This window comes from Misgurnus anguillicaudatus, chromosome 24 (assembly GCF_027580225.2).
Source record: "Misgurnus anguillicaudatus chromosome 24, ASM2758022v2, whole genome shotgun sequence".
Classification (NCBI taxonomy): domain Eukaryota; kingdom Metazoa; phylum Chordata; class Actinopteri; order Cypriniformes; family Cobitidae; genus Misgurnus; species Misgurnus anguillicaudatus.
Genome location: NC_073360.2, coordinates 15,745,487 through 15,757,024, shown reverse-complemented (window position 1 = coordinate 15,757,024; position 11,538 = coordinate 15,745,487). Strand labels below are relative to the sequence as shown.

Below are 11,538 nucleotides of genomic sequence, written 5' to 3'. Positions count from 1 at the left end.
ACTTGACTCCTCTGTAGTTACATCGTGTACTAAGACCGACGGAAAATTAAAAGTTGCGATTTTCTAGGCAGATATGGTTAGGAACTATACTCTCATTCTGGAGTAATAATCAAGGACTTTGCTGCCGAAACATGGCTGAAAATAGTCCCCTGCTATTGAACGTTTCTAAAGGGCTTGTTATAGTTGTGCGTAGGTCCAACGGCGTAGGTTCCCCGTCGGTTTTCATTTATACTTTTGCGTCGTCGTCCGCGTCAATGTGCAAACACATGCGCAGACTGCTGGTAGGCAGTAACCACACGTGTAACCACAGTAGCAGCGCGAACATCAAAGAAGAAGAAGCTTAGCAAGTTAACCCACAAACGAAGAAGAAACGGCAACTTGTTGTGTATTATTTGAGAAGACCAGCAATGATGGAAGTTAATAAACAGCGACTTTTGATGCAGTTTGAGTTAACTTGGCTCATCTTTGTTTTCACCGTCACAAATGGAAATACCTATGACGCAGTTTTTTTTACCTGACCAGAGGGGTTCTGGTGGACCAATCACAGTGCTTGCAATATTTGTTATTGTGCCTTTGCATTCATTCAATAGATGTCAAAATATCAAATAACTGGCATTTGCAAAGAAAAAAGGCAAGACCTTCACATTTCATAGATGAGTTAAGTCAGTTTACTTTATGTATAGAGTTTACAAACAAATAAATACCAAATGCAAAACAATTGAGTACATTTTGAAGCCACTGCAAGCATCCAATAACATACCAGTATAACTCCATATGAAATGGGAGATTATTCATCATTAAGTTGGCTAAAAATTGATTTTCCACAGGACATAATAACCACTGACTGCACAAAATGCCCTGGAGCCCGCTGACTGACGTCATGAATCAATTATGACGTTTATGCATGTTTTATGCCGCGCTACGGAGACCGACCGGCGATGACATCAAAGTATCGCGAGAGCGATCCACACTAGCACTGCTTCGCGATACTATGGTGTCATACGCCGATCGGTCTGCGCACACCCTGATGAGTCCGACTACGCACGATTATTGTGTATAAATAAATATTAATGAATGGGCGGGGCAGAATCTGAAGCATTTCTGCATGTGCATCAAACCATTGGGCAGTTGTAGTGATGTGACTGCTGTAAGAGCTCTGTATCTTCTTGTGTTTAATAAAAATGCTGCGTTGAATAATGAAACTGGAATTTATTGTATAGAAGACTTTTGTAGAACTATCTGTGGGCTTTCCATTTTATTCATTTATTGTTTGCAACATGTAATGGGCGTGCGATGGGCGGAGACGAGAGTAAAAATAAGGTAAGTAAGAGAGTAATTAAATAATCATGCAACTCAACGATCATTTCATTTACAGTGCTGTGCAGTTTCATGAGACCAAAACTGTTTTATTTCATTTCACCTAGTGTTTTTGTGCATGTGTTAACTATTCATCTTTTAATATTATGTTTAACAGTGTAATGTTCTGAAAACCTAAATGGAAACAGGAATGTCTTAATATAAACTCCAAAAAACGTTCCAAAAACGTATAATCCACAATGATTTTATTATATTTGCTTTAAAATTGTGGTCTTTCTTTTAAAATAGTGTCAAAGTGTCTATTTTGGACCATTGTGTATTCATAAAAGGACATCACTCTGAGTACTGTGTGGTGTCAATTTTCCTGCAGTCACCAGCATCACAGGAGAAGGTGAGATCCCTGTCCTGTCGCAAGAGGTTTCTGTCTCTCCCCACTCGAATTCCTCACAATCTGTTTAGACGCAGTGGATTCTCTAAACCTTCACAGAAAGACTCAAACCCACAGTGGACATTGCCAGCTTTTATTTCTGTTTTCCTCCCTGAGTTTCCACAGAGGTTTACAGGACATGTTCATTTACAGGTAGTTGCCACAACATCTACTTTTAAACTATTGTGTTTAAATGAAGAATATTTATGTTTGGACTATTCCTTTATGATTGTCATTTATGTTATCTGTGAAAAATGACTTGGAATGACATGACTTTAAATCTTTTTTTTTTAATCTAATACCATTTTATTCAGATTCTTGGGTTTATAGCTAAAGGCTCATTTGGTCCTATCCTAAAGGTGAAGGACGTATGTAAAGATGTGACTTATGCTATCAAGGTGATTTTCTTTTTATATTTCTATTCAAAAAGTGATGTTTTCATGATATTGAATTTCTCTTCATTCCAGAATTTCTATTGTCACCAATGGTTAGGTTTTACCCAAAGCTGAGGTTTTGAAGCACAGAGTCCTCCAGCAGTCAAAAGAAGAGGTGATAGTTCAAGTGAGTCACACTGGAGCGATGCTATCTGAGTCTCTGTGTCAGCTACAGCTCGACTGATTTGGTTCGAACCGGGCTACTGAAACATGACGTCCGCTTATAGTTCACGTCTCAGCCAAAGCCTCATGCACACGTTCTAACATTTCATACTTCAGTTGTATTTTATAGCTTATTCCTCTCAATGCCTGCACTCATCTCCATCTCATTATTTTTGTATTGTGGACTGTTACATTATAGCGACAAGTCAGACATCCTTTCCTCCTCAGTCTCCAGGACTGCTGGCAGAGTCCGAACAATCTCTTCATCAGTGAGTCACAACACATACATGGGCATTTGCAAACCTATCCTCCCTCGCTTTTTTATCATGCTTTAAAGAGATATTCTGGTTAAGATAAAGTCACATCCAGTGTTGGGGAAAGTTACTTTTAAAAGTAATGCATTACAATATTAAGTTACTCCCCAAAAAGTAACTAATTGCGTTACTTAGTTACTTTTCATAGAAGGTAATGCTTACGTTACTTTTAAATTACTTTTGCGTTACTTTTTCTTACTTGGCTGAGGCTTGATATCTTTCAGGCCTTGCAGGTGTTTTTTATGATCGCAATAATGTCAAGCTCTGGCCTGCCATCTCCGTTTCTGACTGAAACTGTTCCCGCTCAGGTGCACAGAGTGCGTATTTCTACATTAATATGTTCAGTTTAATTCAGTACATTATTTTATTTTTAAATTGAATTAACTAAACTGAAAAGTAACTTGCATTAAAAATTTAACTTAAATATTAATGTGTACATGCGTTACTCTTGTTACATTAGAAAAGTACTATTATTACCTAATGCGCGTTAGTTGTAATGCGTTACCCCAACACTGGTCACATCACCTTTTTTCACATTTTTTTTTCTCGCTTGACAGTCATGACAGCATTTCTTGTGTTGTTTTGTGGATATCATGCACACACTGGGTTATTTTCAACCCAGCTTTGGGTCAAAAAGGGACAAACCCAGAAAATGTTTATATTTGACCCAACAATGGGTTAAAACAGTTAGATTACATCACAATGGGTTGGGTTTGTCTCTGTTTGACCTGATGCTGGGTTGATAAATAACCCAACATATTTTAGAGGCAATTCCACGATTTAATAGATGTATAAGATCATGACATAACCTTAAATATTGCATCGTTCTTGTATATACAGTAATATTCCAGCCTCCTAATAAATATCTGCATAATGCTGTCCATTTGTTCACATCCTCCTTTTCCTTCTTATGGATCTATGTTGCCAAAATGTCTATTTATCATCTATTCATCGTCTCATGTCAGACTTGAAGACCCAATTATGTTATCTTTTCTTTACCAAACAACATCCCTCTGTGATCCTGTGACTGCCTGCATTTGTGTCCTCTGCTGCGTATGACAATACACATTTTTTGGAGGTTTAATTTATTTAAAGGTGGCATCAAGGTCAAGATCAATCAGTTGTTTTCTGTGACTTAGTCTCTTTCTCTTTCTAGTGTGTGATTATTGCAGTACTGGGGATCTGTATACTTACTGGACACTGAAGGGCTGTTTTGATGAGAATGAGATTCGAGTGTTTGCTGCCGAATTGGGTTCTGCTTTGGGTCAGTGTTTAACTGAGATAAGTTGGTTAGTATCTATGGTAATAATCTATAAATAAGTTATATCTATATTGTTTCATTTGCAGGTTTTCTACATGACTTTGGAATAATACATAGGGATGTGAAGGTATTGAGTTTGCTAGTTCAGATAATATTTTTGTCATGTTCGTTTCTCATTTTCAATGCATTCTTTAAAATTCATTGTTTTCTAACAGATGGAGAACATCCTACTGACTGATGAAGGTAAAGCTCATCTTCGTTTACATTGTAAAAGAGATGTACTTACTTACATCTGTGCAATACCTTTATATCACATTTATGAAATTATAAAAAAAAAATCGATAATAAAATATTTGGGTCTCCTATTTCAAAACTACACTGTAAAAATACTTTGCTACCTTAAAATTTTTTGTTAAATCAACTCAGATTTACAAGTCATGTCAACAGAGATGAGTTGTCACAACTTATAAATTATAGTTGAGAAAAGTCAACTTAATTTTATAAGTTATAACAACTCACCTGTAGTTATAACAACTCATCTCTAGTCAAGATAAATAATAGTAAGTTGAAATGATTTGTAAATCTGAGTTGATTCAACAAAAAATTTAAGTATTTTTTTACAGTGTATTCATCCTAAATGGGCTTAAGTTGGCTTAAGTTGCATTTAAATTCCTTGTAAAATGTTGCACACTGTTTTTTTTAAAAGTTGTACTGTTATTTGTCGTCTTGTAATGAACTAAACATGGTAAAAACCATGACAAATGATGTGATCAGAAAATCATGCCGACATATGTTCACCTCATAAAAATGACATTACTATATAAAATTAAGGATTTTTTACTTTATGCAACTTCATATAGAAAAATATATAAGGCTGCAAAACTACAGTTTCTGAACCACATAAAAATCTAGATGTGGACATGAAAACAATTGGTGAAAAACGATTAAAATGAAATAAAACAGAGCATTCATGTACAGTAAATAAAATACAGTATAGTTGGGCCAGTATAGTTATTTCAGACTTTTAAATTATATCACGAATAACAACCACAGGTTTATACAATTATTCATGCATATTTGTGTCTGTTTGTTGTATTTGCAAACCACATCCTACTAAACTGTAAAGCATTTATTTAGCTTGTGAAGGGAATGCATTTGTAAATGTGAAACCTTTTTTTTGTGATTTGTGTTTCTTACATAAAATCATCCTACATAATGTAAAAATCATTCTGTGAAAATTTAACCTTGATATTTTTAAAGGTCCCGTTTTTCCTGATCCCATTTTTCAAACTTTAGTTAGTGTGTAATGTTGCTGTTGGAGCATAAATAAAACCTGTAAAATGATAAAGCTCAAAGTTCACTGCCAGGCGATATATTTTCTTTAACAGAATTCCCCTTTCAAAGCCTACAGCGAACGGCTGGTTTGGACTACAGTCCTCTACTTCCTGCTTTAATGATGTCACTAGAACAGTTTTTTGACTAAACTCCACCCACAGAAATACGTCAGTCGCCAAGCTAAGCTCACACGGCTCTGCTAAGTTAAGCGGCTGTCCAATAACAACACACTAAACAAGCTACACAATCAGAACTCGTTATGTATTTCTTAAGGAGGGACTTCATGAACAAGGAAGACATCAGCCCGTTTTGAGGACAGTGAAAGCAGCGGTATAGAGATAAGTCAATTGTGTGAAAAAGAAAAAAAGTTTTTTACACACGAAACATGAACACATGTTTTATTGCGCACCTTAAACACAATCATAGCTTCAAAAACACAGGAAGATCATGTTGGGAAAAACGTGACCTTTAATATTGAGTGAGTAAGGTCATGTCAGAGATTGAAATTAATGAGTGAAATCAAACTTTGCCGCTCCAAATCTCATCATTAGATCATGAAACTTTAACTTGAATTTTACAGGCAGGGTCACAGATATTACTGCTGTCTGATTTAGGTCACCTCCGCTTGACTGATTTTGGGCTGTCTCGTCGCCTTGAGCGTGGGGATAGAGCCTTCACTATCTGTGGCACAATACAATACATGGGTGAGATTACAGTATATTTATAGTAATGTTGTGTTTAGGAACTTAAAGCATGTGTAGCTCTATTTTTGCTCATTCTGTAAATGAAATTAATGTATTAATTACATTATCAGCTCCTGAGGTCCTTTGTGGTGGTCCCTATGGCCATGCTGCAGACTGGTGGTCTCTTGGAATTCTCATCTACGCTTTGGCCACTGGAGGGGTAAGAAATGTCCAGAAGCAGTGCACACATGATTGGATGGATGTGTTATAGTATAAAACCTACAGTTCATGTGTGCAGATCTCAGTGGTGAAAGTATACAGTGCATATAAAAGATTAATTTTGTATGATTGTTAGTTTCCTATTCCTGCGGAAGCAGACCACTGTAAGATGCTGGCCAGGGTCAGTGAACATCCTTATGACATGCCTGCCGGCATCAGTCCAGATTTGGCCTTTCTGCTCATAGAGGTGATGTTATGCAGTACTATTCTTAGCAATACCAAATGTATTAAATTGCACTTCAAATAGTTTTCAGAATAATCAACATTGATAGCAAAATGTGAGTAAATTTAAGCATTCTGAGAAATGAAGTGTTCTTCCATTGTCCATATACAATAAAGGTCTATTTAGTAAATGAATAAAGCAAATAAATGCACATTTCAAACATTGTTGTTTATTTTTTATGCTTCTGGAAATACGCTGTGTGTGATGTAAATTGCAATTTCAAAAATATTTGTATGTATTATTCATATTATTATGTATGTGCACACATGTAGTATTTCAACCACTTCCTAAAATTCTCTGACCTTGTTTGAATGTAGCTTCTTTGCAAGATCCCCACACGACGCTTGCGTTCCCTGGAGCTCTTCCAAAACCAGAGGTTTTTCCACGGCATGTCCTTTGATTCCCAAATGCTGCAGAAAAGTCCTATCGCGCCAATCCTGGAGCTAAAGGATCATCCTGACCGACAAGAAAAGTCCACGAGAGGTCTATCATTAGATCTGCTTCAGAATTTTGAGTGTGACCTGCTGAACTCTTCATCCACTCCTTAATAAAGATTCTGGTGAACGAAGTTACCTTACAGACTGAGGCAACAGGAATCAAGTTAGGCAACAGATTCTCCAAGTTCTCCATAAATAAACAAATTTGTTTTTCTCGCTGAAACTCTGGGTGCTTTTCTTCTGCCAAAGACTAAATAAAATATATTTATATGGTATAACATGAACATTTTTTATGTAATGGTATACTTTGATAATATGTTTGTATCAGAAGTGCAAACACAATTAAACGTTGTAAAAGCAAAGTATGTGACACTTGTTATCAAATATACATGTATACAAAGACAGTTAAGTAGCATTTATAGTAGTAGTGGAAGTCAATAGGGGAAGGAATTGAAATCAACATTAAAGTATGTGTAAAGTAATTTCAGATCATTTTTTTTCTCGTGATCACGACTTATCATTATTTCGAGATAACAAAACTTGTATTCTTAAAATGTGATTAAAGCTTACGTGTACTCGATATAACGTGTTGTTTTGTTTATAAACAGCAAAAGCATATTTTGCATGGATGAACAAATGAGATTTTACTCAATAATATACACGTTTCTACTTTTAACACCATTTAAATGGAATGACTGATCAACAAAAACCAATGTGTTTATGTGGTTGTCTACGGTGACAGGTTGTCAGCTATAATGCACACTTTTTAGATTTTTGATATCTATTTAAATAAACTGTTAAATATTATTGAAGATAGAAACGTGTACAGTATTACTTTAGAGATGGTTTCCTTTAATTCATGAACATGAACCGTCCAACTTTATTTATTAAGTCTATCGGCTACACGTGTGGTAACGGCGAAGACCCCTAGCAGCCCACTTCAAAATACACTAAATATTATGGACAGGAAATTACATTATGACATTTGGATTATCACGTCAGGATAAAAAAAACTTTTGTTTTCTCGAGATCATGAGAAAATTAAGTCGTGATCACGAGAAAACAACTTTTGTTATCTCGAGATCATGAAAAAACAAGCAAGCAAAAATAATAATAGTGCATGTCCTCTCTCTGCTTCCGTAGTTTTTCCACATTTCTGTGCTCAGAATGTTTGTGGGGAGAAAACGGTGGCTTGATGACGCTTTGGAGCCACCGCGCATGGCCCCGCCCCTGAAGCGATAGCGAGCATCCATTCAAGTTGCAGCCGCAGCGTTCCCGCGAGTGGGCGTGGTTTCCGCGCTGACATTTGACACGCCCCCAGCGTTTGAGAACAAGATTTTAATAACTTTTTTATTTACTTGGCAGTTTTTAACAATTCATATTTGTCTGGGTGGTTAAAATCACATTTTTCTGTGATGTGACAAACTAAGAACACATTTAATATCAGACTTTACATGGAATTTAAAATACTAAATAAGTGCTTTTGAAGTTTATTTACAAGACCTAAGCATTATGCTACATGTGTTAACTCGCAACATTACGTTGGTAACACAAAACCGTAAAAAAATCCAGAACATAGAGTCAATAGCCTACAAGAAAACTGAAACTCAAATAACACAGTAATACAAAATAATTACGTTTATGATTATTTAAAGGTGCAGTGTGTCATTTTTAGACCGATCTCTTGACAGAAATGCTAAATAATACACAAACCTATATTATCAGGGGTGTATAAAGACCTTTTATAATGAACCCTTATGTTTTTATTTCCTTAGAGTGAGACATTTTTATCTACATACCGAGGGTCCCCTTACATGGAAGTCGCCATTTTGTGCCGTCATGTTTCTACAGAAGCACTTAACGGACAAACTTTTTTTACGAAGCTGTCTCCAAAGATGACATGTTTGTCTGGTGGCGGCTACCGTAGCTTCTCTATGCGATTTAAAAGCGAGAGGTGGGCAGTTAACCGACCCATTGGTTGCAGTTCGCAACCTCACCACTAGATGCCACTAAAATTTACACGCTGCACCTTTAAAGCTTATTTATTTGATTTATTTTTGCCTTCACCAATGTTAGGTGTATACGGTTATAAGACCTGTTGGGTTTTGTTCATCAGTTCCTGCGGTTCTTATACATGTACACCAGTTACAGTAATCAAATCAAATACTATGGCCTTTATCATATACATTGATTTACTGATCACCAACCCAAACAGATTTTGGTCATCAGCTGATATAGAGGAGCTTTGAAAGATTATAGAACGGTAAAATACATATCTGTAGACAATTATCCAACTTTGAGACTTTGGTGTGACCTATTTTTGAGAACCATGACAAACCCAAATGGGAACAGCCTTAATAGGGTTGAAAATTGAACACCAGATAAAGCATCATTATTAATGTTTTTAATTAGGTATCAGGAAAAAAATCACAGTCCCAGTAGATGTGGCTTAAAATATCTGTAACTCTTAACAGTTCTCTTGAGAGTCTCCTTTATATGGGTTTTGAATCTGCACGTAAAGTGAAACATTGGGTATCCCTCTATACCTGCCATTTATATCTTATTGCTTTCATATAATGCACTTGACAACGTGGTGCCAAATGAAGATCCTTTACATGTAACCCAGATATTTCTCTCCATGTATTCCTTTCAGTTCTGAATGAGCCTCATTCAAATCTCACAGTATCTCAGCAGCAGATTTTAAAACAGATGTTTTGTGTTGCAACAACTCTCAATCCTCAAACTTTGATTCTTTAAAAAGTAGATCAAGTCATCTAAACTCTACTCACCTGTACTGTATATCAGCAGAAATTGTGCCATGACCCCACCTAATTTTTTACCACACATGCTTGAATCCAAGTTGCTCCGTTGTCCTATATGGTGGAGTCACATTAGATTAATTAATTTGCCCAGGAAATATGTGACCCTGTCTATAAAATCCAGGCTAAAGTCTCATGACCTTACTCAGTCATGTTCTTTACATTATGTACAATGATTTTATGTAGAAAACAGTGAATCACAAAAATTGACTTTAGGTGGGTATTCACAGACATGGGTCACATATTTGCATACCGGATGGGAATTTAGCAAGTCAGGTGAGACCCAAAAGCCCTTATATGGCCTTAAAGTTATGAACAATAATACAGCAATTAAAAACTGATCACTGTTTTCACTATTAATCAAATACTTTAAAAAAGACAATTTAACACTGTAAGAAAGTAAGCATGAACTTAAAACAACTTGGTTTTACAAGCCAATTCAAGATACTATTTTAAGTAGTTAACATAACTTATAAAAACTATATTTTAACTTGTTTAACTTAATTTTAAGTTAAAGTAGCATAAAATATATATATTAATTTGACAAAAATGCTGATTGTTTTTTACAGTGTAATATACCTTTTTGACAAATGATCTAACATACATTACAAGTTATTAACAGAATATAATTGACACTTTTATCTTAAGTCTTTGAACATCCTCTGAACTCTTAACCATCTAAGAAAAAATGTAAAATGCACTTTGATAGTTTTAAATAGTGAGTATGTAAAATAAGGAGTAGGCATACGAGAAATGGGATCAGGTGGACAACCTTTGATGGCCTTTAACCTCCTCTAATAACTTAAAGAGGGCATGATGTTAAGCTCCGCCCCACAAGTGTCAGCATCCTCTGGGATATCACCTTCATAAAGAACTGGGACAGCGGCACTGTTAAAGAATCAGTCACGTCTCTCCTCGTCTGTAGGAAAAAGCCCTTCGGTCTGAGATCTTCAGTCTGCTCTCAGTGAGTAACTTTGTCTTTCCATCTGTTGAATTTCCAATAACTTTTTGTGCAATTTGTAGTGCAAAAAATTTACTTATTTATTACCCGTTTTTGCTTTTACAAGTGAACATGAAAACATTTATTTCAGTAATTTGGTATTTTAGTCATTAGAAAACAAAATTGTCTATATGTCCTACGACCATGTGCAACAGGCAGAGCTGCCGTAATCTTTGTTTTATGCTATTGAAAAAATTAATGTGTAGTAATTAATAATATTATACAAAGATCGACCAAGTTTTAAGAATTTTTTTTTAAAATTTCATTTATTAATTTATTCTCAGATTATTTAAGTACACCAACATTTTGGGTTATTTTCAACCTACAGCGTTGGGTCAAAAAGAAACGAATCCAACACATTGTAATTTAAACTGCATTGGGTTGTTTCAACGCAAAATGCTCTTTTAACCCAACGTTGGGTCAAATATAAATATTTTTTGGATTGATTTAACCCAAAGGTGGTGTTTGTCCCTTTTTGACCCAATGCTGGGTTGAAAATAACTCAGTATATTATTCGAAAAATCTGTATCTTATTGAGAGCAATATTTGTATTGCATTAATTTTTAGGTCTTAATTAATAAATAAATATTTTAACAGTGGCAGTGGATTATGCATTTATTTCAATATAAAATACACTTGAGTTGTCTCAATCTATGGTTGGGTCAAATATGGACCCAATCCAAACTGTTAAGCTTATTTTAACCCAATCATGGTTTGAAACAATTCCCAGCAAGCAATTTTGGCTAAAACAAGGCTACATTTTGGCTGTCAGTGAAAGTTTAATAGACGTCTACCATAGCCCAAGAATAGACGATACATATACGTTTAAAACAAATGAAAGCAAACA

The 11,538-nt window shown here is 35.4% G+C and overlaps 1 protein-coding gene and 1 long non-coding RNA gene across 2 annotated transcripts; one reads left to right on the top strand and one right to left on the bottom strand.

Annotated features, from left to right (window-relative positions):
• The first annotated feature begins 695 nt into the window (after positions 1–695).
• On the top strand, positions 696–7,281 carry LOC129437815 (ribosomal protein S6 kinase-related protein). The gene is made up of 12 exons (XM_055196134.2): positions 696–1,320; positions 1,688–1,897; positions 2,059–2,142; positions 2,237–2,305; positions 2,540–2,609; positions 3,811–3,918; positions 4,002–4,042; positions 4,131–4,158; positions 5,865–5,954; positions 6,065–6,153; positions 6,289–6,399; positions 6,753–7,281. The coding sequence occupies exons 1-12, from the start codon at positions 1,294–1,296 to the stop codon at positions 6,981–6,983; spliced, it is 1,158 nt and encodes a 385-aa protein (XP_055052109.2). The 5' UTR covers positions 696–1,293; the 3' UTR covers positions 6,984–7,281.
• On the bottom strand, positions 5,659–6,869 carry LOC129437828 (uncharacterized). The gene is made up of 3 exons (XR_008642355.2): positions 6,738–6,869; positions 6,057–6,212; positions 5,659–5,931 (listed from the first exon to the last, which is right to left on the bottom strand). It is a non-coding gene; the product is annotated as an uncharacterized lncRNA (long non-coding RNA).
• Positions 7,282–11,538: the final 4,257 nt, after the last annotated feature.

Bases quoted from the DNA above. Each gene is read 5' to 3' on its own strand.
- LOC129437815 (XM_055196134.2), top strand. From the start codon at position 1,294: ATGGGCGGAGACGAGAGTAAAAATAAG. The intron at 1,898-2,058 runs GTAGTTGCCACA...CATTTTATTCAG, and splicing joins CAGGACATGTTCATTTACAG to ATTCTTGGGTTTATAGCTAA. The intron at 2,610-3,810 runs GTGAGTCACAAC...TTCTCTTTCTAG, and splicing joins TCCGAACAATCTCTTCATCA to TGTGTGATTATTGCAGTACT.